This window comes from Podarcis liolepis (genome assembly GCF_965112155.1).
Source record: "Podarcis liolepis genome assembly, chromosome: 1".
NCBI lineage: Eukaryota > Metazoa > Chordata > Lepidosauria > Squamata > Lacertidae > Podarcis > Podarcis liolepis.
In genome coordinates, this window is record NC_139554.1 from 20,037,555 (window position 1) to 20,064,905 (window position 27,351).

At 42.0% G+C, this 27,351-nt stretch overlaps 1 protein-coding gene across 4 annotated transcripts; it reads right to left on the reverse strand.

Moving 5' to 3' along the window:
• Positions 1-1,903: 1,903 nt before the first annotated feature.
• AK7 (adenylate kinase 7) lies at positions 1,904-27,125 on the reverse strand. 4 transcript variants are annotated; one of them, XM_083518132.1, is made up of 18 exons: positions 26,965-27,125; positions 24,463-24,648; positions 23,319-23,427; positions 22,218-22,312; positions 21,732-21,842; positions 20,937-21,020; positions 18,821-18,909; positions 13,328-13,418; positions 11,916-11,993; positions 10,903-11,052; positions 9,901-10,029; positions 7,082-7,232; positions 6,715-6,843; positions 5,481-5,549; positions 5,051-5,248; positions 4,112-4,332; positions 2,787-2,945; positions 1,904-2,047 (listed from the first exon to the last, which is right to left on the reverse strand). In XM_083518132.1, exons 1-18 carry the CDS (start codon positions 27,067-27,069, stop codon positions 2,009-2,011), a joined length of 2,193 nt encoding a protein of 730 aa, XP_083374258.1. In that variant the 5' UTR covers positions 27,070-27,125; the 3' UTR covers positions 1,904-2,008. The 4 variants fall into 4 exon arrangements, with proteins under 4 accessions (XP_083374258.1, XP_083374259.1, XP_083374260.1 ...); XM_083518133.1 differs by having other exon boundaries at positions 25,011-27,079; XM_083518134.1 differs by having other exon boundaries at positions 26,838-27,027.
• Between the last annotated feature and the right edge of the window lie 226 nt (positions 27,126-27,351).

Below are 27,351 nucleotides of genomic sequence, written 5' to 3' on the forward strand. Positions count from 1 at the left end.
TCCTGCTCCTCCAAGCACGGCGAGTTGAGTTGGTGCCAAAGAGCTCGATTTTGGTCTCATCTGACCACAACACTTTCACCCACTTCTCTGGGTCATTCAGATGTGCATTGGCAAATTGCAGACGGGCCTGTACATGTGCTGTCTTGAGGAAGGGGACCTTGCGGGCTCTGCAAGATCTCAGTCCTTCACGGCGTAGTGTGTTACCAACTGTTTTCATGGTGACTATGGTCCCAGCTGCCCTGAGATCATTGACAAGTCCCCCCCGTGTAGTTCTGGGCTGCTTCATCACCGTTCTCCTGATCATTGCAACTCTACAAGATGCGATCTTGCATGGAGCCCCAGACCAAGGGAGGTTGATAGTTGTTTTTTGTGTTTCTTCCATTTGCGAATTATTGCATCAACTGTTGTCACCTTCTCACCAAGGTGCTTGGCAATAGTCTTATAGCCCATTCCAGCCTTGTGCAGGTCTACAATCTGGTCCCTGACATGCTTGGGCAGCTCTTTGGTCTTGGTCATGGTGGCTAGTTTGGAATCTGCTGGATTGATTGCTTCTGTTGACAGGTGCCTTTTGTACAGGTACTGTAACAAGCTGGGATTACAAGCAAGACCTCTCCCTTATAGCAGGTGCTTCTAATCTCAGCTCGTTACATACAGTGAAGATACCAGGTAGCCTGACACCTGGCTGGTTGATAGGGGATCAAATACAGTGGTACCTCGGGTTACATGCGCTTCAGTTTACAGACTCTGCTAACCCAGAAATATTACCTCGGATTAAGAACTTTGCTTCAGGATGAGAACAGAAAGCATGCAGCGGCGGCGCGGCAGCAGCAGGAGGCCCCATTAGCTAAAGTCGTGCTTCAGGATAAGAACAGACCTCCAAAACGAATTAAGTACTTAACCTGAGGTACCACTGCACTTATTTCACTCGTTATAATGCACATCAATCTCTGACTTTTGTCTTCTGGGTTTCTGGAGGTTTTCCTGTTGTTATTCTGTCTCTCACAGCTACAATAAACCTACCATTACAATTATGGACTGGTCATTTCTTCGTCAGAGGGCAAATGGGAAAATTTAGCAGGGGATCAAATACCGTATTTTTTGCTCTATAAGACTCACTTTTTCCCTCCTAAAAAGTAAGGGGAAATGTGTGTGCGTCTTATGGAGCAAATGCAGGCTGCGCAGTTATCCCAGAAGCCAGAACAGCAAGAGGGATTTCTGCTTTCACTGCGCAGCGAGATTCAGAGATTCAGAATATTTTTTTTCTTGTTTTACTCCTCCAAAAACTAGGTGCGTCTTGTGGTCTGGTGCGTCTTATAGAGTGAAAAATACGGTACTTTCCCCCCTCACTGTAAGAGGGCTCCAGCCTTTCCAATATCTTGCTCAAATAGGGAAAGAAGGGGGAAGCTGTATGCAACCAGATCATACTTAGACTCACTAAAATTGATGACCATTGAAATTAATGGGTCTACTTTTCATATGACTCTGTGGCAATTGTCCAAGATCATAGATGGTTTAAGCTTGATTTTTTTTCTTTTATCAATCCAAAGTACACTTGCATTGAGTAAGTTCCTCTGACCAGTGAGAATTACTGCTGAATAAAGTTGCATAGGATTGCACTGTAAAAAGAACTTGTAGTACGACATGAAAGGGAATTGCAAAGTCTTCATGCCCACTACTTCTGGAGCTTAAGTACATGCTACATATAAGCATGTGCAACCAAACATTGATCTTTTCAGGAAAAGGGACTTTCAGATTTAGAGCAAATAAAATGGTGTGGAGACAGTGCTTAACACTTTATTGCATGTGGCTTATCTGCTCTAAATACAAATGTGGGCCTTCTTATGCTATCAGTTGTCAGAGCACTTTTGAGGGTAAGAGGATAATATGAAACTAACCACAAATCTTGAACAATCATGAAACTTTTTATTTCAGTATTATTTTACAGTGATAAAGAGGAAACATAATAATCTGAAGCTACACCTGATCTTGCAATGAGGTTGCATACTTCTTAGTCAAATTCAGGATTATTCTTGAAGAGATATTCTGCCTGTTGATTTAAAATTTACCAAAAAAAAGTCACAAATTTTTCATACCGTAATATAGGTTTGTTTCTGTACATATAGCACTGAACAGTGGCTAATACTAACATCATTGTATTTATTGAAACCCTCCAAAATTGTGCGATTGTTCACCATTTTCCATTTCTGTGCACTGCTTCTTGACCGCTGGACTCACTATTGGTCTCACCCACTCAATCCGCCAGAGCGGAGTGCAGGGTTGGGACCAAAATAATAATAATAATAATAATGATGATGATGATGATGTCAACAAACTACCCCAGAAGGAGCACGACATGTTTCTCACCAGATGTACTACCCCTCACCTAAAACCCATAATTAGAATGATATTGCAACACTATGCAGCCAGTTAGATTTGGCTAAGTGACAGCGCTATTGGGGGCAAAGAAAACTGATTGGAGAGTGAGCCAAAAAGAAGCAATCTGGAATCAACTGTAGTGCACAGTTTGATTTTTCACAGTTGAACAAATGAAGCAAATGTCAAAATTTGGGCTTCAAATGAGTTTTACTGGTGAAACTGTAGGTTGCCCACAGTGACTGATGGAATAAAGGCAGGACAGTACAAAAATCTTTGTTGGGTTTATGACAACAATGTAGCATGTCTAGAATTCACAAGTATGTAATAAAAAATGGGACATACTTTTTTTTATTACTATAATTGAAAAAGACAGACAGACAGACAAATACAGGGAAAATGCATTTCCTTACCAGAAAGTCAACAGGGTCATCTGGCCTAACCATGCAGCAGTGATTCAAGCCTTGCATAAGTGTTGGCATGACATGCTTCATTAAGTAGTTTCTCAATGGAATGGACTGAGCTTCCAGAAGCTCTTGTTCTTGCCGCTTCACTTCCTCCAAACGTTTATTCTTAAAAAATGCAGAGATAAATATATATTTAGGCTATGCTTAGACAGAATACAAAACCCAAAACAAATTTAGGTCCAGGAAATTTGACTATATAAAATGCATTCCATTTTGTATTACTGGTTCTTAGTTCTTAAATTCCAAATAGATCTAAATACACATTTCTGAAATTTAACACTGCATACCTAAATCATTATGCACGTGCCTCAAAGAAAATGTTAACACAATAACAAATGATTGAGGTCTGCTGTGATGTTTTCTGCACAAATGCCATTCCATGTGGAGAATTCCATGCCAACTGTAAGCGGATTGTTCCGTGTAGCAATCACACATGTATGTGGTATTCTGTGTTCTTCGTAAAAAAAAAAAAGATAAATGTATATCAATCCTCATGTGTGATGCGATGGGACACACAGTTTGCATGGAGTTCTGCATATGAACTTGCTGTGTGTGTAATATCTTCTGTATGCACAACTGTTGAGCTATAGTTCCTTCCCCTATTCAGCTATTATTTATTCGTACCTTAATCTAAAACTTTAATATATTCCAAGTACTATGGTGTACAAAAAACACCATAGACTGAGGTAAGTAGACACAATATTAAGAACTTTTTAAGCCACGAGGGGGGGGGCTGTTAAGTTTTTTGCTGCAGAAATGTGACATGAAGTTTAGAATTTATTTATAGCATTTATACCCCATTCAGCCATTCCTAGTGTGACTTACATACAATCAATTATAACAAAAATTGAAGGGTACATGAGAAGGAATTGGATACTTACATATGAGGCTGCTATTTAGACCAAACCGATTCATCTCAAAATAAACTTCTGCATTGACTTTAAATAGGAACTATCAATATAGTTATGCAATCCCAGTGCAGCCTATTCATTGCGTTGCCAATTCTGCTCTTGAGTATATTTACTAGATACACAGAAGAAAGCCATCTAAAATCTTTCAGTAATCTATTACTGTATCTCTTTGCCTGTAAAGTTACATGAGAGAAGCAGTGGTAGTGCCTCATGTAAAGAATTCTCTCCCTCTCCTCATTTCTTCCCACCTGCAATGTGCGAATAGGCATTTGTGTGTGCCATGTTAGCATTTTTTGGTGTGTGTGTGTGCGGGGGCAATCTCTTTATATTAGAATTATCTAGCATTTGGGATTTACTTACCCATTCTTCCCAGTTTGCCAATTTTTGAGCCCTTTCCTCAGCTTCTTTTTGTTCCAAATCAGCCTTTTCTTTAGCTTCTCTTGCAAGGCGTTCTTCAGCTTGTTTTCGTTCAAATTCTTCCAGCTCTTCATCTGTCAAACCATAATTTCGAGGCTCGCCAATAGTTTTGATGATTTCTTTCGCTATAACTCTGTTCTCCAGACCTTCAAACTTTGATACATCTTTCAAGTATGGGGAGAGAAAAATGAGGAAACTTATTAGTTACACCACAGGCACAAGGTTACTTAGTTAAAATCGTTGTCCTACGTTATTATCTTAAACATGACAATAATTGGAGTTGTGATGATTCAAAGCTGGGCATTTTTTTAGCAAATTGAGGCTGTTTGGGACCCTGAGTTAACTGCTAGCACCTTGGGATTTACAATTCTTATCTTGAGGTGGGTACTGAAGTCCCAGGGTCACTGTGCATTCTTAAGCCACAAGAGACAACACCTTTAGGCTGAGCCTGTCCTAAGGGTCCATCTCCTGATTAGTTTCTGGAAAGTTCCAACAATCTTACTTTAAGATTGGTTGAAGAGCAAAAAGTATTCCAACCTAAACTGAACTATTTTCTTGTTATCTTGGGGTGTGTGCTAAAATTATTGACTTAATAAAATAAAAAAAAAATCTGCATTGGGTTACAGGATCTTTGAACTGGTGCTCTTTTTACTATCTCAAATAAATATTGCTCCTATAGATTTCAGTGTGAGTTGTTAGAAATTGCCCTGATTGTTAGTTGCAGTACTTTGGCCTCTTGGTTCACTGAAGCTACCTTTGCAGAGATTTTCCCCCTCCCTTTTTCACTGGGGGATTTCAGGAGAGAGAGCTATTGTGCCTCTCGTCTCTTGGTTTCTCAAAGAGAAAGGGAGGTTAAGAAATTAAATGCACTTTCAACTATACCAATATACTGTGGATGTATTTCTATTTCATCAAAATAGTTGAGAACAGTTTCATCTTCTGTGTTTAACTCCCTGAAAAGATTCAGGGATCTCAAGTACCGGTCCTGAGCATAATGAGTTCCAGCAACAACAGATTCAGGGAGATTCATGATACGATTTTTCAGGAATTCATCCGAAGCATTCAAGGAAATTACATAGTCTGTGGAGGAAAACATATATGAGAATTAATCTTCTGAGAATACCACAGGGCTAGTTAAGTTAGGCAGAGAAGTTGCAGAAAGGGGGCTGTACTTTCCATCTGTGTACCGTCTTTTGTTGTTAAAAATGGGACACTTTCAACCACCCTCTTATATAACCAGGGCAGATTTTGGTTTAAATACTTGGAACTGCCACCATCACATCTAGTTTGGCCTTAAGCAAAGCAAACTTACCAGAAATTATTACTTTGTCATAGTGATGAATTTTGCCTTTTAGATCATCCTCTTCCTCCTCATCTTCAACTTTTTAAAAAACACAATTAAGATGTCATCAATAGAAACTTGCACACTAAAGATTACAGTACTAAAAATGTCTAGTATCACTCAGCAGAGATAGGACTTTTCTATTATGCTCTCTAACCATGCCCCAAACAGATCCTACCCTGCAGGCTCATAGGATCTTTCCTCCATGCTCCTCCTCCCTCTCCTTTTCATTTTTGTACCTAACCATGACGTACAGCATTTTCACAAACCATGGCATTTTCACAAGTTACAGATATCTCTCAACCAGTTTGCTACCATATGTTGTTATTTTAAATGAGGTCTGATCTGTTGATTTTCCCCATACAAGCAGACACTCAACCATCCAAGATCCTCAAGGGGGCTCTGCAGATTCTCCCAACTAGGGTTTGTGTGTACAGGGCACAATAGTGTCCTCAATGCATTGTAATACATTTCCGGAAAAAATATCTCTATCAGAGGGCAAAACAGAATAGGATGAGGGAAATCCATGACTGACTCTCCTGCTTCTTTAAATTGTAGGATGTACAGTAAGTTGTGAGTTGACTGTATTTGCCAAAATTTAATGAGATGGAAAATGTACTCACAGATCTCCGTCATCTCTTATTTGTTCTTACCCTTCCTGCCCCTAGAAATAATCTTTTATTTATTTTTCATAATTTATCTCAGAGCGGGAAACAGCAGCACAGTATAAGATACAGTCAAAATAATCAATTTTGGAGAGGGGGAACAGCAAAATAGTCTTAAATTGTTTACGTTCCCCACCCCAGAGTTGCACTTTTTCATTATATTTTCAGATATCATGATTTCTAAATCCACTTGCAAGCTATGACACTAAAGCCAGAGAACAGGGAAACAAAGGCAAACAATAAAAGATGTAAACGTAGTTGCAACTCTCCAGTGTTTCCAGTGTTGCCCTTAGTGCAGAATTTGTTGTCCGTCTTGATCTTCTGGATTTTCCTAACCCCCGTATCTCTCATATATGACCTACTAGGAACTTAACAACACTAGCGATCCTCAATGGAGAATAGATATTTCAAGTTATAATCATGAACACACTTGTTTCAGCATGATTCCACAGTTATGATAAAACTACTTTATTTTAAATGTGGCCACTAGCACTTGTTACATAGTGCAATGTACAGTAACGACAAGGACTCTTACTTACGATTAAAAAGATCCTTTGCCAAGTCGTAGGTCTTTGGAAACCCATCCAAAACATATCCTTGGTTCTTACAAGGCATAGACATTAGCTTTTCTTTCATGAACCTAACCACAAAGCTATCATCCAGACGACCTAGTTTTACAGGAAAACATTATTAAATTTGCATAATCTTTTATAATTGGGCACGTGAGACATCCTGTTTTTTGCTCCCCTTCCCCCGAACTCACTAACAGGACACTTGTATGTCATGCTGAGTATTGGACTGGAAATCTCATGGACTAGGTTTAACAAGATTCAGAAGGCAGACATGCATTTCACATAAGCTGCATGCAAATAACTAGACTATCTTTTCATCGCAAACAAGATTCACCTGCATTTTGCTCCATGTTTTCTTTAACTGAATCTAATAATTCCTGGGCTTCTTCTATGTTCTCCCCTTCTTCTTCTGCCTCTTCCTCCTCTTCTTCCTCCTCTTCCACCACTTCAGGCTCTACTATTTCTTTAGGAGCAACAATTTTCTCCTAGGGGTGTAATAGGAAAGAAAATGCCACTCAAATTCTGGACAAATTTTGCCTCAGTTACACAAAAATGATAGCAACTAAGCTGAGCCCCTCTGAATGGAACCACAAACCTGCCAAAGTTACTCTAAAGCAACTCCAACTTTGATTTCTCTTTCCTTCTATCCCACTGCATGACATTGGTTTTTTAGCTTATGGTTTCTATACTCGGTTATGTATTTGAGTTAATGAATTAATCTAGTACTTATTGTAAAAAAAAAAAAAAGGAATGGGCAAATCTGTCAATGCTAGTTTCTCTCAGTTTATCATTGTTCTGCACTTAACTCAGTTCTTAGGTTGTTGTTTTTCTGTTAGACCAACTCAGCAAAACAAAATTCCAGTTTATTGTTGGACAACATTGTTTTCACACATACATCAATCAGGCAAAAATAAATAAAAAAAATTTTTACAGCAGCTTTGTAGACAAAAGAACGAAAAAGGAAAAGAAAAAAAAAGAAAGCCCTTTTATCTTTGACATTGCCATCTCATACAAACCCACTAGTTATGCTACAGCTAAAGTACATATACAGAACAGAAAGAGAAAGAGTTACTGGAATGCTCAGAATAAAGACTTGACTTTTTTGCGTTTTTTATTTTTATTTTCACAAGGTTGTGTTTTCCCCCCCTTCTCCTTTTGAGATAAATGTTTTGGACATGGTCACACCACAAGTAAAGTCAGGAAATATTTCAAATATTTCTTTTTGGTTTTTTGTTTTGTTTTTGAGGAACACAGGGACAGAGAGAGATATTTTTAAAAACACACCACACTTCAAAGCTCCCCCCTCCCCCGCTTTGGTCAACCAGGGACCGCATTATAAATGACTGACCTCGTCACAATATATATAAAAATAAAAATTGTGAATAAAAAATACAAACAAATTATCCTTCAAAGTCACTTTTAAGAAAGCAAACTGGGCCTTGAAGTTTTCCGTGGGGAGAAGAGGCAGGGTGGGGGGCAGTACCTTAACTTCTCCGCTCCCCCCAACCCTGCCTCCCCCCAAAAGTGGCATAATGGGTAAAGTAGGTGGAGACCTTTCCCCACTTTCATTCCACTCAGAATTGGGAGAAGGGCTGCCCCTCCCCCACTCTACTTGATGACAAGTGACCACAGCAAAAAGGGGGTAGGGGGGAGGAAGAGGAGGGGACATTTTACTACAGGAGTTTCAAAGGTGATCTGGTCATGCTGGCATTTTAAAAAAATCCTCTTAAGTTGTTTTTTTTTAATGTGTGTGTTTTTAATTTACTCTGCCTCCTAATCGTCTCCATTGGTTTTCTGCTTCTTGAGATCACCGCTTCTTGAGACTGGAACCTGTTATTACTTAATTCTTCTTTTTATAATATTGCTTTACTGTTTGTTTCTGTTTTTATGATACTGTTTAATTGTTTTTATGTTGTATTTTTAAATACCACTTAAGGGATTTTTGAATATTAAGCAGTTTAGAAATGCTTTTAAATAATAAATAAAGTCTTTCCACATCATTTTAATGCATTGTGACAAGATCTTTATACACATTTTCACTGGAGCATCAGCTTTCCAGTCAATGATGACTGAATGAATATAATCCATGAATACTGAATAGCCATATGGAATTACCCTTTAAGTAGATCTGCAATCTGGACAAGTCTTTGTTATGACACTTGCCATGTATTAAAAATAATGCACTAGCACAACAAATAATTTCTTTAATTTGATATTCCTTGTCCTTTTCATTGAACTGACATCTTTGTTGGTTGTTCTTGGCAAAAAAAAAAAAAAAAAAAATCCCCTTTGCTTTTTCGTTTTTTGTTCCACTACAATCTTACTTCATCTTTCTTATTCACATGCAGTCTGCTCCTGCAGCGGCTTGGGAGGGCCATCCAAGTGGACCCATGTCTTGTGGAGGACCTATAATCTCAGGCTTGACCCTGTCAAGCGTCAGCCCTCCATCAGGAGGCTGAGAAGGCAGATGCACCCAGTGTCTAAGCCAAAGCCTAGTTACACCTGAAATCAGTAAAGCTGTGGCCAATTTTAAACTAGGCTTTCGCTCCTTGGGGTGGGGTCACTGCGAGTGGATCCACAATGTCCCAAACTTACTTTCTTTGATTTGCCCTAGGGGGCAAGGCAGAAAGGAGGAGTTTCCTGGTACAGTAACAGCACCATCATCCATATTTTATACTCAAAAGCACATCTCACTAAATTCAACTACTCTCGGTAAGTGTGCAAAGGGTTACAGCCTAAGTTGGAAATTGATGACAGAATCAAGTCAAAATGAAGCCTGTTTCAGCACAATTAAGTTAACCTTTGGTGGACCATGTTCATAAAAGTCTATAAGCTATCTGAAATTGGATCAATATATTATCTTTATGATCCTTGTATCGATAAGGCTAAGAACGGCACTATGGTGAAGTTTATTATTTGACAATAGGTCTGTAAATATTCTAATATTTCTACTGAAATAGTGCAGCAGAATACCAATGAGTTGTTTACTGGAGGAAGAGATTATATCAAACATCAGAACAAGAAAGATAAAATGCACAGTCTGGAGCTTATAAACAACTTATTTTTAACTGCATCCAATGCTAATTATGTCTCCTGCCCACATTTTGCTAACAACTTTTCAGTTTCTTTACAATGAAACAGTGACCTGCTTACCAAATTTTCTATGGCTTTAGCAATCACATCCTTTATTTTAATATGGTGCACCTTGTAATGTTTACACAGTTCTTCTGCAATGGAAGTTTTTCCTACCCCAGGAGGGCCAAGAATACAAATCTTGACGGGCTGAAAGAGAAGACAAGGAAATGTGTTTATTAAAATAGCTAGTCTTTGCATCCCATGGCCAGAAGTAAAACGAATGGCAAAGGGTACCACCCTATACTCAAATATGGCCAGTTGGTGAAACGGAATATATAGTGCCACCACAACAAATATGCCAGTGGAATTGTTGATGGAAAACAATGCTGGTGGTGTTGTTCCACAAGTGGAGATGTGGCGGTGGAATGGTTAAAGCACAGGGAAACGGGACACTAAGTTGTACCTTATCCTCCTTGACTACAACCACCCTCCCTACCATCAACAGCACTACATTAGCCTCAGACCTGGCACAAAGTATTTCTCTCCCCCACCCCACCCCACCCCTGATTTTAATGAAAGGAAATAGCCACTCTGCTCAGTAAGCCCTACTGAGTCCAATGAAACTTACTCCCTGCTAGCAACATTTTACAATATATAAATAAATAGTAAAGGTAAAGGAACCTTGGATGGTTAAGTCCAGTAGAATTTGACTAGGGGTGTGGCGCTCATCTCCGCTTTCAGGCCAAGAAAGCCAGCGTTTGTCTGCAGATTTTGCCAGAGTGCACAGAAACGTTGTTTAACTTCCTGCCACAGTGGTACCTATTTATCCACTCAAGCTTGTATGCTTTCAAACTGCTAGGTTGGCAGGAACTGGGACAAAGCAACGGGAGCTCACCCCGTCACGCAGATTCGAGCTGCCAACCTAACAACTGTTAAGCCAAAGAGACTCGGTGGCTTAGACTGCAGTCGCTCCAAAAAACAAATACTATGGTTTCCTGGGATATTTCACGTTTCCTCTTGTAAGAGCATACATTGCACCACCTATGGATTATAAAATAACATAAAATATTATTTATTTACCAGTAAGCCTCGACTTTGCTTGTATTCCTTCACTACTTGATCAATATGCTCCACTATTCCTGCTTGAGCAACCCACTTAATGTTGAAATTCTCCTTCAAATATACAGCTTCCATTCGCAAGTTCACAAGTAATTCATCCAACTGTTCTTGCTAAAGAAAGTGCAATAATTTATTATAATGATGCACTCTTATTAACAGTATTTACAAATGACCTTTCAACACAGCATTGATGAAAACAATACAAAGTATAACACCACAATTGTAAAACTAATTAAAAATAGTAAAATACACATTAAGAGAAATGGAAAATCTCAGTTTTGAACTGCTTGGCAGAATACTTATTTACGAGTATTTCTAAATAAGAGTATTTCTACATCACCAGCTCATGAGAACAATATCATGGCAGTGCACGTAAAATCATTAAAACATCACAAATACGTTTTAAGCTGTTTCCAAAACACAATCAGGGAAAAAGTTAATGAGCTTCTCAAGTGTGAGCATATCTCCATGCCCACCTCTGAGAAGGCCATGTCCTTGGTAGATGATAATCCAACCTCACAAGAGAATAAAACCTAGAATATGTGGGAAGGTGCTGCTTAAAATAATCAGGGCCCAGATTCTATAAGGCTTTACAACGTAAATTAAAAAAAAGACCTTTAACTGGACCGAAAAATAAGCTCATAAAGTATGAAAGCCATTCATTTATTTTGACTCCCACATTCTCTCCAGTAAGTCCACTTCTTCTCTCTCGCATTCTCCCTGTTGATTAAAAAGCTTGACTACTGACCTGATTTTAAACATATAATTTGGCACTGCATACATCTTTTTAAAACTGTAACTAGCAGTTGCTGTGACTCCCAATCCTAACCTAGTCCTGTAAACACCTCCCCGTAAAAAAGAAAAGCAGTACAAGGCAGTCGCCACTAAAGTCATGTCAGGGTTCTTTAATCCATTAGCATTAAAGAGTGCTGTTATCTTCTCTGGCAGAAAATATTGGAAGATTAAACAAATACCGTTAAATCTTTGTTTAGGAAAGCATTTTCTCTTGGAACCTTCTGTGTTTTTCCTGGACCAACATTTCTGCTGATGCACTGTTAAAGAAAAATACTGGGTAAGTTTTAAATGCAGCAGTAATAAATATCACACATACAGAAAGGAGAATAAAAATAGATTATTAATTGTTTTAAGCCATAAGGCCATAACAATAAGAACCAATTATCGAGTAGTCAGGTGCCAACAAAAAAAGCACAGTACACCAAAAATTAATATTTGTTCAGAACAATCCCTGCAACATCGCATCGTATTCCTTTGTACAAAATTGCTGCAAATTTTGGAAGCTGTCATAGTGGACTGAGCCACCTGCTTTGCAGTTAACATATTTTTCCTGCTCAGCATTGCTGCAATGCTGTGGCCCTGAGAGGACAAGAGGATCCATTGGAGCTCCTTTTTTGTAGGTGGAGAAAGAGGCTCACATTAAGTAGAAATCTAACTTTGAATGCATCTTATGGGAGGCTGCAGAAGGGTTTGCAGGTGGTTCTTCTCTAACATCAGGGCTCCAAGGTCATCAGTGGGAGGTACAACTGTTTTAATAATAATAATAATAATAATAATAATAATAATAATAATAATAATAATAATATAAAATAAAAACCACAGAAAGAGGAAAAATGCAGACACTCCTTTCACTCTGCTACACGAAACTGCCAAAACACAGGAAAACACTGCTCAACCACCTTCAGTTTTCCTTTCTCCTCCCTTTCAGATTGCACTCCATGTCAACTTTATATTACAAAGGCCAATACGAAACATTTTTTAGAATAATCTCCAACAGCCCTTCTCTGGCAGTTTTGCATAAGGGGTATTCACTGCCCACAAATATTGACCTGCAAATAATTTTTCACATAAAACTGCTTTTAGGAATTATTTCAATACAGCTTGGGAAGCTTGGTGCTCTTCATAGACCGTTAGTTAATCGAGTAATTCATAACATAATGAAGGTGTTACACATATTCTAGCGATCAGTGTATAACCCCAGGACTACAGGGCTCAGCCGAATTTTGTTATGCATCCACAGCAGATTAGCCTTAATGTGGCTGGATGCGACCCACCACTCACTCCTATGCATACAGACTGATCAAGGACTAGGGATGTATTTGCTAAATATGTCGCAGCCCTAGGTTAAGGGGACAATCAGATAGTGTAGATGTGAGAACTGTTCTTCCTTCAGTATATATTATATGCCACAAGCAGTTGTGGCAAGCAGTTGTTCCTGGAAGGTAGGTCATAAGGGAATGTGGCTTTTAGTCTGAAAAAGGTTCCCTGCCTCTGATTTAGGACTGCAGTCCTCAAGATTTGTTGCAGAGGTTCAAAGTCTTTAAGAAAGAATAATAGACACATGACAGTCAAAAGTCTTAAACTGCTTTACCTTCACTATTTCACTAAAAGTTTGTATTGATTCGTCCACTGCAATAAGGTAATGTGTTCTTGGCCTATGATCTGCTATATTCTGTAACACTCTGCAGGGGAGGAAAAAAAAAGATACAGTTGTCAGTCGCTATATATATTCTATATTAACATTAATATAGAATAAATATACAGAATACAAGTACTATAAGTCTCAGGGAGACAAGTTTATATGATGCCTCCTTCCTTCTGCAACTAACTAAAAATCTGCTCCAGAAGGTTAGCATGGGAGGGGCTACAGGAGAAAATTTGGCAAAAGTTGCCTTTCCCTTAAATTTCTGGAAGAATCCATTGCCATACTGTGAATGGAATGACTCATGCAATTTGCAGAAGGGCATTTTGGATCCAACCCAGTCAGTCTAAACTAGCTGGCATTAAATGAAGATGTCCCTCACATGTCACGGCTGAGACATACCCATGCAGCTGGAATATCAGGATGGCTCAACCCTTTCAAATGGAAGGTTTGCCAAGGATCTGGTTGGACTCTGCCGCAAGGAACTTGGGAGGGAGCACACATGTAAAAAGGTATTTCCCCAAGCCCTCCTCAATATGTAAGGCAGGAGACTTAAAATACAAATTATATGGAAGGAACAAAAATCAGTGGATGTAGTTGTAGTCAGATAGCAGCTTGTGGTGAGGCATTGTTTTGTTTTTAGTATGTATTTCGTGTTTCTATCTTGTATTTTTATGCTGTGAACCACCCCGAAATCTTCAGATGAAGGGTGGTATACAAATTTAATAAATAACAATACAGTGGTACCTTGAGTTACAAACGCCTCAGGTTACAAACTCTGCTAACCTGGAAGAGTTACCTCAAGTTGAGAACTTCAGGGACCATCGGCTGGGTGAGGACTGCAGGGCCTGCTCCCTTCCAGGGCCTTTTCCAACTGGCCCAGGGGGCGTGGCCCAGGCCCTTTCTCCCAGCTATAAAGGGACTCCTGCTGCAGGGAAGCCTCGGACCATCGGCTGGGTGAGGACTGCAGGGCCTGCTCCCTTCCAGGGCCTTTTCCAACTGGCCCAGGGGGCGTGGCCCAGGCCCTCTCTCCCAGCTATAAAGGGACTCCTGTTGCAGGGAAGCCTCGGACCATCGGCTGGGTGAGGACTGCAGGGCCTGCTCCCTTCCAGGGCCTTTTCCAACTGGCCCAGGGGGCGTGGCCCAGGCCCTTTCTCCCAGCTATAAAGGGACTCCTGCTGCAGGGAAGCCTCGGACCATCGGCTGGGTGAGGACTGCAGGGCCTGCTCCCTTCCAGGGCCTTCTCCAACTGGCCCAGGGGGCGTGGCCCAGGCCCTTATTTGGAACAAACTTTTGGGGAAGCTGGGAAGTGTTCTGCAATTGCTTCCCTTTTCCAATGTGTTTTAAAATGTCCTCAAGCAGTCAGTGGCAATTTAAATTTGTATTTCTTTTTTCCCCCTTTTTTCTCTTGTTGGGGGTGGGTGGGTGTAATGGATATTTGGTTGGGGATTAATTTTAGTATAATTGTTCTGTTTCTGTTTTCTGTTGTTTTATTGGTTCTGTATAGTTTGTGTTTTGTTTTTAAGGGGCGGGATCAGGGCTGCCTGGGAGTGAGGCCCCAGCCAACACGATGGCTGGGACAAGTTCCACAGGGGGGGAAGCACTGGGACATCCGATCTCGGTGATCATGGACAGGAGGCGGAGTTACGCTAAGACCAGACCATGTCATTACCGAGGAGGTAGGTTTAGTCGTTGTTTGAAGACTATCCCTGCCTCCGGGTCTGGCCTTGACCAGATGGATACTGGAATCAACAGGGGAAACCCACATAACCCAAAGGTGTTGCTGTGTAATGCCAGGTCAATGATGAATAAAACCACTGCCATCCACGACCTGATTGTGGACGGAGGATTTGACCTGGCTTGTGTGACAGAGACCTGGTTGAATGAGGCAGATGGGCCTGTCCTTGCTGCCGCTTGCCCACCAGGTTTCTCTTACGCACAGCAACCCAGGTCATGTGGGCGGGGAGGGGGGGTTGCAGTGATTTTTAGGAAGTCATTAGTTTGCATCAGGCGTCCTACTGGGAAGACCCAGTTTTCTGAGTGCATGTTCTGGAAGTTGGGCAATAGGGGCAGTACAGGATTCCTTTTGGTGTACCGACCTCCCCGCTGCACCAAGGATTCCCTGTCCGAGCTGCTTTAGGTCGTGGCGGATGTTCTCCTGGAGACACCTAGTTTGGTTGTCCTAGGGGATTTTAACATCCATGCCGACACGACCTTACAAGGGGCCGCTCGGGACTTCGTGGAAAGCATGGCCTCCATGGGGCTGTCCCTGAATAAGTTGGGCCCAACTCATAGTCATGGACATGCCTTAGACCTGGTATTCACCTCTAGTGACGTGGGTGATCTGACACTAAGTAAAAGTGAAACCAAAGAAGTGCCATGGTCAGATCACTTCCTGGTGCAACTGGACTTCTCCGCGACCCTTCCCCTCTGCAGGGAGGTGGGACCAATTCGGATGGTCCGCTCCCGCCACTTAATGGATCCAAATGGTTTCCAGAGAGTGGTAGGGGATGCTTTATCCCATGTTGATGGCCTTTCAGCTGATTCCCTGGTGGCCCGCTGGAATGCGGAGTTAACCAGGGCTATCGACTGTCTGGCTCCAAAGCGCCCTCTCCGATTGCATGGAGCCCGGACAGCCCCGTGGTTTTCTTCGGAGCTGAGGGCGATGAAACAATCGCTGAGACGGCTAGAGCGTCGGTGGCAGAAAACTCACTCCGAATCTGACCGGACACAGGTTAGAGCTCAACGTCGAGCCTACCAAGTGGCGATAGCGACGGCGAAGAAGACTTTCTTCACCGCCTCTATTGCATCTGCAGAAAATAGTAGCAGGAGACTCTTTCAGGTGGTCCGCAATTTAACGGAACCACCTTTACCACCGGGGCCTTGTAAAGACCCCAAGATCTCCTGCAACGATTTTGCAAAGTTTTTTGCAGATAAAATCACTCATATTCGGAAGGAGCTAGACACCACCGTGGGAGCAGGGCCGGGGCGGGAGAGTGCTAGAGCCCTGTCTGGTCAAGTTGCATGGAATCAATTTCAATCCGTTACCCCCGAGGATGTGGACAGGCTGCTTGGACGCGTGAAACCAACCACCTGTCTCCTTGATCCTTGCCCATCCTGGCTAATAAAAGCAAGCCGGGAAGGGCTGGGCGATGGGCTCTGCGGGGTGGTGAATGCTTCCCTCTGTGAGGGAACATTCCCAGATCCGCTGAAAGAGGCGGTCATTAAACCGCTTCTTAAAAAACCATCTTTAGACCCGGCCAGTATGGCCAACTATCGCCCAGTCTCAAATCTTCCATTCTTGGGCAAGGTGATTGAGCGTGTGGTTGCTGAACAACTCCAGGCACATCTGGAGGATGCGGACCATTTGGATCCCTTCCAATCAGGGTTCAAGCCTCATCATGGGACTGAAACTGCCTTGGTCGCACTGGTTGATGATCTCCGGCGAGCTAGGGACAAAGGTGAGAGTTGTTTCCTAGTTCTGCTGGATCTCTCAGCGGCCTTTGATACAATCGACCATAACATCCTTCTGGACCGTCTAGAGGGGTTGGGAGCTGGGGGCACTGTTATACAGTGGTTTCGCTCCTTCCTCCTGGGCCGTGTTCAGAAAGTGGTGGTGGGGGATGAGTGTTCAGACCCTTGGGCCCTCACTTGTGGGGTGCCTCAGGGTTCCGTCCTCTCCCCCATGCTTTTTAACATCTATATGAAGCCGCTGGGAGAGATCATCAGGGGGTTTGGACTGGGTGTCCATCAATATGCAGATGATACCCAGCTCTACCTTTCTTTCAAATCAGAACCAGTGAAGGCGGTGAAGGTCCTGTGTGAGTGCCTGGAGGCGGTTGGAGGATGGATGGCGGCTAATGGATTGAAGTTGAATCCTGACAAGACAGAAGTACTGTTTTTGGGGGACAGGGGGCGGGCTGGTGTGGAGGACTCCCTGGTCCTGAATAGGGTAACTGTGCCCCTGAAGGACCAGGTGCGTAGCCTGGGAGTCATTTTGGACTCACAGCTGTCCATGGAGGCGCAGGTCAATTCTGTATCCAGGGCAGCTGTCTACCAACTCCACCTGGTACGCAGGCTGAGGCCCTACCTGCCCGCGGACTGTCTGGCCAGAGTGGTGCATGCTCGAGTTATCTCCCGCTTGGACTACTGCAATGCGCTCTACGTGGGGCTACCTTTGAAGGTGACTCGGAAACTACAGCTAATCCAGAATGCGGCAGCTAGACTGGTGACTGGGGGCGGCCGCCGAGACCACATAACACCGGTCTTGAAAGACCTACATTGGCTCCCAGTACGTTTCCGAGCACAATTCAAAGTGCTGGTGTTGACCTTTAAAGCCCTAAACGGCTTCGGCCCAGTATACCTGAAGGAGCGTCTCCACCCCCATCGTTCTGCCCGGACACTGAGGTCCAGCGCCGAGGGCCTTCTGGCGGTTCCCTCATTACGAGAAGCGAAGCTACAGGGAACCAGGCAGAGGGCCTTTTCGGTGGTGGCGCCCGCCCTGTGGAATGCCCTCCCATTGGATGTCAAGGTGATGGACAACTACCTGACATTCAGAAGACATCTTAAGGCGGCCCTATTCAGGGAAGCTTTTAATGTATGATCTTCTAGTGTTTTTTGGTTTCTGTGAAAGCCGCCCAGAGTGGCTGGGTAAACCCAGCCAGATGGGCGGGGTACAAATAATAAATTATTATTATTATATTATTATTATTTGCTCCAGGATGAGAACGGAAATCGTGTGCCAGTGTCGCAGCCGCAGCTAAAGGCCCCATTAGCAAAAGCACACCTCTAGTTAAGAACAGTTTCAGGTTAAGAACGGACCTCTGGAACGAATTAAGTTCATAACTAGAGGTACCACTGTAATGGCTTCTATCTCATTTTTAAGAAATTTATCTTTCTTCATAGTAACGAACTGCAACTATTATATGGAAGAGACATAGCTCAATGGTGTACATGCTTCTTCAGGCAAAAGGCCCCTGATTCAAGACCTATTATCTCCAGGTAGGGCTGGGGAAAACTCCAGCATGAAACCCTGGAAAGTCATTGCCAGTCAGTGTTAGCAACATTGACTAGAGGGGCCAAGAGACTGACTAGGTATATGGAAGCTTCCATTAACTTACATAAAATGAGAAAGGTACTAATACAGTTCATGAAAGTTTGCCTCTTGCTAAGGACAATGAAGTCTTAGTTTATTTTACAATATTAGGCATGATTCCTTTTTAGGATGTCTCAAAAAATGAAATCAAATTTAAAAGTCATCCTTCCTGGAACCTGAACAGATAGGCATACCTTTGGGTAACACTGATTCTCATTAAGGAAGAAGATGGAAGCTGAGATTCCTGCTTTGCAGGGGGTTGGACCAGACAACCCTTGGGTCCCTTCCAACTCTATGATACTATGATTCTAACCCTGAAGTGAGGCATGGCTAAGAAGTATACTTACGCTGCTAAGTCAACAATGTGAATGGTTGGAATAGCATTTCGTCCATCTCCAAAAATTGGTATTGCCGGAGTCTCACCAAGCCAAGATAACTGGAAAAATAATTGCAGAGTATCCTAAGTTGGTAACTTTAGTATATGTGAATGAGGAATCACTCACTCCAGTTGCTACCTCATCAGCTAGAGAAGTCAAATTAACAACATGTTTTATAGGATCTGAGTTCTACAGTTTTGCAAGTTTTCGCATACTTGCAAAAGAAAATGCAAATGAAGGTGAAAGAGTTCATGGATAACTGCCTTGTTGTGGCGAAGGGGCTTGAATAACTTAGAGAAGCTATGAGCTATGCTGTGCAGGACCCAGATGGATCATAGTGGAGGGTTTTGACTAAACGTGATCCACCTGGAGCAGGAACCGGCAAGCCACTCTAGTATCCCTGCCAGGAAAACTCCATGGACAAAAACAACAGGTATATAGAAAGAGTTCAACTTGGTGCCTAATGAAAAAGCACATGTTCCTGTCACCTGTCACCATTGATGCATCTTCACCAACACAAGAGACCACATATTTCACGGTATTTTTAGGACGCAGAACACATATGCTAATTAACACTGAACAAATTCTTTTACAAAACTCCTAAAACCCAGTTTGAGGGGGCCCTGATGGACCCCTCCCTCAGTTGCTAAGCCCTGGTAGTGATAGCAGCAGTAGTCCAATTATTTGAGTCTAGCTGCCATTATAATTCCTCCAGTGCGTCTGGTGCAATGTCACTTAAGGGCAATGTAGAAAATTACAATGGCAGCTAGACTCAGGTGCCCAGTAGTGCTTGAAGCATTAGGCCAGAATATTTTAAAGGGGGGAATCGGTAATGGCTCCTGCTGGGGTCCCGGCCTTGCTTAGGGCTACTCATTGCTCCTTCATTAAATTGTAACTTAGCATTCTGATGCTGTTTAGTGTTTTTTCCACACCCGCCAAATTTTATATTTTAAAGGAGGCAGATTTAGGCCATACCATACTTGGCCATAGAAAGTCAACTTGTGAGACATGGGTACAAGTTCTGCCTCTACCATGGAGCTATTGTGCGGCATAGGGCAAGTCTCCCATGTGCTCCATTGCAGTCCTCCATTCAGAAACTAGGAATAGCAGCACACCTCCAATATTTCAAAGAAGAAAATAGGACACTCTTGGGGCACTCTTAGCACCCAAATCTCTGAGAATGGCAATTCCAATAACTCAAATTAAAGACGTTCTTAACAAGCGTTTCTCAAAAGTCCCCTTGGAAGACAAAATAGGGACTATTCCTGTATAAGAACTGGAACATATGTAATAGTGGTGGTCTAGATGAGATTTGCTGACAGAGGAACACAGTAAGAACTGCAGATTTAAAATGCTCATTGAAAATAGCGTAGATTCCATACAGCAACTCATTTAAATTTCCCAACTCGAACACAGTGCTTGCCACAACATTCTCCTCTCCCTCTTATCTCTTTCCGTATTTCCATGTCTACCTTTATTTCTTCCTAGGCTGACTGTGCCTTCTTTAGTGACTGATAAGTAAGCTGGAGAACAGCCTTAATGCACCCAGTAGCACGATCAGGAAAAGCTGATATCTACAGCTCAACCTATGCTGTTCCTTCATCTGTTACACAGAGGGGAGAACACTGTGGCTGCATACACACCACACATTTAAAGCACATTCCCTCACCCCAGCATCCTGGGAACTGTGGCTTGTTATGAGTGCTGGGAATTGTAGCTCTATGAGGGGTAAACCACAGTTCCTAGTTCCTTTTCTTTCTTCCAGATGCAATATGGTCAACACTGGTGTCCAGGCAGCTGGAAGTCTGCACCCTGCTAGTTATATTTTAAGGAATTCTCATATCAGTGCATGGTTTTCTGAACCAGAAGTAAATCCTCTGCTAAACTTGTAAAGACCTAATGCCATTTCATTTTACTACATAAGAACACTTTTGCTGGATCAAATCAAACATCCATCTAGTCTAGCATCTGATTCCAATAGAGGACATCTTTCCGCATGCTCACAGATTTAAGAATGTATTGAATCCACTATTTGACAAGTCCTGCAATATTAACTATCATCCAAATTACCTTGAAATATATCTACCTTAAAGAAGTAGTGTAAAAGCTTTTCTTCAGCTCCATACTGAACACCAGAAGCAACAACATACGTATTAAATTTGCTTTTCGCCTGTTGATAAAAGTTATTGTGTTAAAAAATGAAAAACATTTTACAAACCTAATTTAAGACAAGTTATTCATTTTCTTATTTATTTAAACCATTTATACCCAGCCCTTCCACAACAAGTCCAAGATGACAAATAGCATTAGAAAAGGCAAAGGAGTAAACTCTACACAAATCTGGAATGGAGTTACTAAGGCTATTGGAAGGCATCTTGTACGCCTCCTTCCAGCAACTCCTGCAACCAAGCTAGTATCAAAATACTGCTCTGCTTTCCTTTGGTCCACATCAGTGAGGCCGAGGGGGAGGGGGGGGCTTGACGTCTAGGCAGCCCAGGACCTCCATAAACACTGCCAAGGTTTGCGCCCCAGGAAGGTAACTTCAGTGCTAACACAGCGGTTTCACTTCACCCTGGGGCATACTCCATTGTCTCTCAAGACAGACAGATGCCAACAAACCTAGGTTACAACTGCTCAGCCACCATGCAATAGTCCACTGTTAACACTGCAGGTCATAGGATTAGGTGCCAAGGATTAGGTGTTTTGCCTCCTTTCCTTATACAGAGAGGGAGATAATTTGGATTGTGGTGTTCAGAAACTGGCTGGTGCCCCCCCCAAGTCTCAGAATCCATCACAAAATTTATATAATTTTGTAGTGTAGATACACTCTCCATCTTTCTTTTTAAAAACCATATTTAATTTACTTTCCATTAACACTTACAATTTTGCCAAGTTTGGTAATAGTTTTTTCAGCATTAGTGTGTTCTATAAAATTAGGATGGGGTTTTCTTCGACGATAGTCTTCTTCAGTGAAAGGTATTTCTGGATCTTCCTGGGTGGAGAGGAGTAAACAGAAAAAAATAGATTTCTAAAACTGTATCCTTTGGTATCATTCAATTTTTATTTTGACAAAGCAAAATGATTTTTTAAAGTAAATAATTGCATTCCTAATATTAGTTAATTGAAGAGTCATTGTATGGAATAGTAAGAATTAATCCCTGCTTCTTGTGCTAGAAACTATATATATATATAGAGAGAGAGAGAGAGGAAATGCAGTTCAAATGGAACTGTGCCAGGCAAGTTTGAGAAATGAGCCTGTACCATATATTCTGTCACTAAAATTTATGGAAGGCAAATAATTCAAGTGCAGGTTTACCTGCTGAGGTCAATAAATGTCAGAGGTTTCTTGACTTTTTCTACCACTCACCGGATCAAGAGGTTTGCTTCTTGCCCAGGTCATTATTGTTGAAAGCAGAATGAACACTTTCTGCTTCTCAAACTTTGATGATTCCGCTTGTATTGCTGTGTAATTACATTATAGTGTATATGTTACTAAATGTTTGTTTTTTAAAAAATCCTCTACTTACATTTTATGACAATGTTCTGCAGGCAAAATGTTTTCTTTCCCCAAATTAAGGTTAATGCTGTACAAAGACTTGCACACACATATCAAGACTTCTCACTTTCACCCCTGATAGCAATCCATTGTTATGCATCCAAAGATATTTCAGAAGCCTGTGGGTGGAGGAGGCTCAGAATGGGAGACATCGAGCTTTTACACACAATTTCGATCCAGCTAGATGGTTCAGCATGTGGATCACTATCTAAATGAGTAACCTGCTTTGTAAACTACTCTGAGGTTTTTTTACAATCAAGCGTATATAATTTTTATGAAAAAACAATATAAAATGAATAAAAACCAGATGTGCAAATGGAAGCTGTGTATAGGATTCCTCCTATGATTCAGCTAATAAGATTATATACATGTGGCCCTGTAAGAAGTTCAGTGATAGCACAGATCAGCCATTTGGAATGGTTTAGTCTGAGATTAGTCCACACACAGCCATTTCCCATCCAATGGCAACTGCCCATGTTTTCCCGGGCTCTACACCTTGGTTGCTGGCATATACACAGTCAATCCCAGTCAGAGTCTTTTGGATTAGGCCACAGAGATGGGCATAAACTACATTAGAAATTGGCAAATCATCTAATTTCAAATTCAGATATTGTGCACCTATTCAACTTGACCACACCATTTAAACCAGCACAGTCATTTGAGTAAACATTCACCCAACATGCATGATTAAATTTGTATGTGTGAGCGAAGCCAAACTATGCTCTTCTAACAAGAGGATAAGAAACTGAATTCCCCCAATACCACCAGGTAAGTCCAAGGCTGAGGGATTTGAACTCAGGTAGTGCCAATTTGAGGTCTCAGTCTGCTGAATCACACTAGATCTACTGCTTCACTTCCCAAAGTTGATGAATGTGTCATGCCCATTTCAGATAAAGAACAAATTGTACTAACCAGTAGCTGCCCAGACTGCTTCCTCAATCTGTTTTACATCTTCAGTGATGTTATAAATAATAATGTCACACTCTAACAGGCGAGCTAGCAGCTCTTCTCGAGAAGATGTCTAAAAACAAACAAAAGCTATAAGGAGGAATTATTTCCCTCTATTTAGTAATAACTTTTAGCAATCAATCCTTCGTTTTTAAAGAAGAAGAAGAAAATCCTCTATTTTTTATCCTCTAACAATTTTAAAAGAGTGGAAGCTGGGGTTGGGTGATGGGGATTTTTGTTTATTTGATTTATAAAAAAGGTAAAGGTAAAGGACCCCTACCTGGACAATTAAGTCCAGTCAAAGGCGATTATGGGGTGCAGCACTCATCTTGCTTCAGGCCAAGGAAGCTGGCGTTTGTCCACAGACTAAATCACTTCTGGCACAATGGAACATCATGATGGAAACCAGAGTGGACGGAAACGCCATTTACCTTCCCACTGCAGCAATACCTATTTATCTACTTGTACTGGCATGCTTTTGAACTGCTGGGTTGGTTTATAACTACCTTTCACTCCAGGAGGATCCTGAAGGGACCTTACAGTATAATTAGATAGGGCCTGCTTTTATTCCCTCCAGCATATATATTCCGTCAAAAAATCAATTTCTTATTAGCTCATTGTGGCTTTTATCTCCATTGCCATTTCATCCCATCTAACTTCCCTGACTGCTGGCACTTGGATATTGCACTGACTGGGTAAACTTAAGCAGTGAATAAAGAGGGAGAGATAAGCAGGGTGAAGCAATGGATATAGATGAGGTGGCTTTTACAGTGTGAGAGATTGTGATCCACTCTAGTGTTCTGACTGCTGGCTTAACCATGTTCGGAATTCTCAAAAGGTAGACTCAGGGCTGTTCTCACATGGCAAATGTCAAAGCCAGGCTCTCAGTCATGATGACTTCCTTAAGTCTCATTGGTTAGCCCTGACAAATTTTAGCTACTGTAGACTGTAGCTTTTAGGTTTTACAGAATTAGAGTTATCAAATGTTTATGCGGGTATACATTATACTACCTTCTTTTGATTTATTGATTTCTTTTCCTGCCGTTTAATAAAGGTGACCACCTATATCCCCAAGTATTTTAGTAAATTAAAGAAGTGTAATACTCACTCCATATGCTTCCACAGCAAAATCTGGTTTTGTACTAGTCTCCTGTAAAAGAGTTCCCACTACTTGGTATATTCCTTCCTTTGGTTTCATAGGTGAAATTTCAACAGCTGATCTACCTTCATCTTCTTCTTCCTCTTCCTCTGCTACTTCTTCCAGAGAGGCTCCAACAGTACAGCTCGCTAGATACTTGAAGTATACAAGAAATGAACAGTGGGATAGTGTGAGAGAATTCCATTCATAGTGATATGGTAATCAGTTTTCTGTTTCATAATTGTGCTCATTTGGACATAACAACATACTATGGTGTATTGCTATGACAACATGCTGCCGTGAGCTATGGGCTTGTTCACTCCCCCTTCATGTGTAAAATGAGAGAACCTGAATCCTTTTCGCTGTGTCCAAATACAGTGCAAATCAAAGTTTAGCTTGTTAAATGATGATCAGAGCTTCAGTTTCCTTACCATGCATATGAAGCAGGGGGAAATGGGAGCAGACAAACCCAAAGCATATTGTGACACATTCTGGAAACAATAAACCATTGTTTATACCTCTGTCCAACCTTCCTCATAAGATGGCTGTGAGGGCAAAATTAGGGAAGGGAGAAGAATCATGAAAGTTGCTAGAAGCTCCGTAGAAGAATGAAGGCTGGGATAGAAATGTAATAAATGTATATATTTTAAATAACCTTTAAAGTCATCTGATAGACATTTTATTTTGAAACTCCAACATCCACAGCTGGACAATATTTTCATTAACAGGACTAAAAGGTAAAGGACCCTTGGACGGTTAAATCCAGTCAAAGGCGACTAAGGGGTTGTGGCACTCATCTCGCATTCAGGCTGAAGGAGCCGGCATTTGTCCACAGACAGCTTTCCGGATCATGTGGCCACCATGACTAAACTGCTTCTGGCACAACGAAACACTGTGACGGAAACCAGAGCGCACGGAAACACTGTTTACCTTCCCGCCACAGCAATACCTATTTATCTACTTCGACTGGCGTACTTTCAAACTGCTAGGTAGGCAGAAGCTGGGACAGAGCAACAGAAGCTCACCCCATTGTGCGGATTCGAACCGCCAACTTGCACACACAGCTTCATGTTCTCCAGCTGTGGGCTTTGGGATCTGTCCACCCCCTTTCTTTTACGAACCAACATGTTTCACGTGTGTTGCATTTTATTTTAAACGACCAGGCGTAACACCTCACGTTCACTTTTTCTTACCTCCCCCAAAGCAGTTGGAAAACACACACGGGTTCTTTTTGAGTGTGTGGAGGGAAGGAAGTATTAAAAGATAAAAAGTAGTTTCTTCACACATCTGATCAGCCCTTCTCAACCTTGCCCACCCCGCAGTGTAGCTGGGAGTACAATCCCCAATGCCTCTGAATGAATACCAGCTGCTGGAAACCACAGGTGGCGAGAACACTCCTGCTTGCGTCTGGTTGGCCAACTTGGCCCCACAACTGCCGGTGCCCCAGGGGCTGTGGGTGCATGCGGCATGCAAGCACCGAAATGTGGGGGTGCCTGGCCCCAGAAATTTCATGGATGCTCGATCACCCAGGGAGTTGGCACCTATGTTGGCCACTGGGAGAACAGGATAATGGACCAGGTGGGCCACTGGCAGGGCTGGCCCCAAGACATTTTGACACCAGAGGCAAACCACAAAAGGGTGCCATTCCAGGGAATAATAATAATAATAAATTATTTATACCCCGCCCTGCCCAGCCAAGACCGGGCTCAGAGCAGCTAACAACCAATAATAAAAACAAGTTGATTAAAATACATTTTAAAAAACACGATAGAAGAATGGCAGATGAAGATGATGGATTTTTCGGAGCTAGCCGACCTAACCAGAAGAGTCCGCGACCAGAAGGAGGAGGAGTATCAGGAAGAGTGGATTAAATTTAATGATTACTTAAATATGTTAAGTTAAATTAACTAAAAACAGCTTGCAGATACTAAATTGGCTTAGGATTTTATTTATGTTAAGCGATGAATTAATGTGTTTAATTTTATAATGTGAAGATCTAAGGTTGTTAAATGTTTAAGTTAAATTTTATAAGAACTGTGATTTGGAAAACCGTTAAAAGGATATGCCATGAAATTCAACCAAGGGGAAGCGAGGAAGTCACTTAACAATGTTAGTAAGTGTAATTTTCAATAAGGCTATGATTTATGTTTGTTTGTCTTATGTGTTTGTTTGTTTGTTTATGATGTTGTGAAAACCAATAAAAAACTTTTTTGGGGGGAAAAATACAATTTAAAAAACAAGATAAAAATACAACATTAAAACATTAAGAAGAAAGGGGGGAGTGAAGATATATATGAGGGAAAGAGCGTAGGGAATAAAGAGCTACATCAGGAACTGCTGAGAACCTGCTACCCCTGTGGGTCCTGCACGCCCGAAGCGGTTGCCTCAGCTTGCCTCCTGGGCGAGGCGGCCCTGGCTACCGGGCCGCGTCAACCCACCAACGCTCCGCGACTATCCGCCTCCGGCCCTCACCCTCCCAATGTTGCTGCCTCCGTAGGTGTCCAAGTGGTTCAGGAAGATCCTCTGGCTCCGAATAATCTCCTCCGCCTCCGCCAGCGCCTCCTCTTCCTCCGACATGGCTGCGGTTGAGAAGGAAGCGCAGGGGTTGCTAGGCAACCAGGGCGCGCGCGCCGGGAGAGGAAGGAGGAGGAAGAGGCGGGGCCTTGGGGAGAAAACAGAACACAGGAGGGCGGGGCGGGAGGAATCTGGGCGTGGCTTCCTCCTCGAGGAGAGGGGGCGTGGCCAATGGAATAATGTGAAAACAAAGAGATTGCGCGTTGACTTTTTTCTCCCCCTCCCCAAGAGGTAAATGGTGCAAGCCATTTATCTCTACCGCTGCTTTAGGTTTTAGTTAAGTCA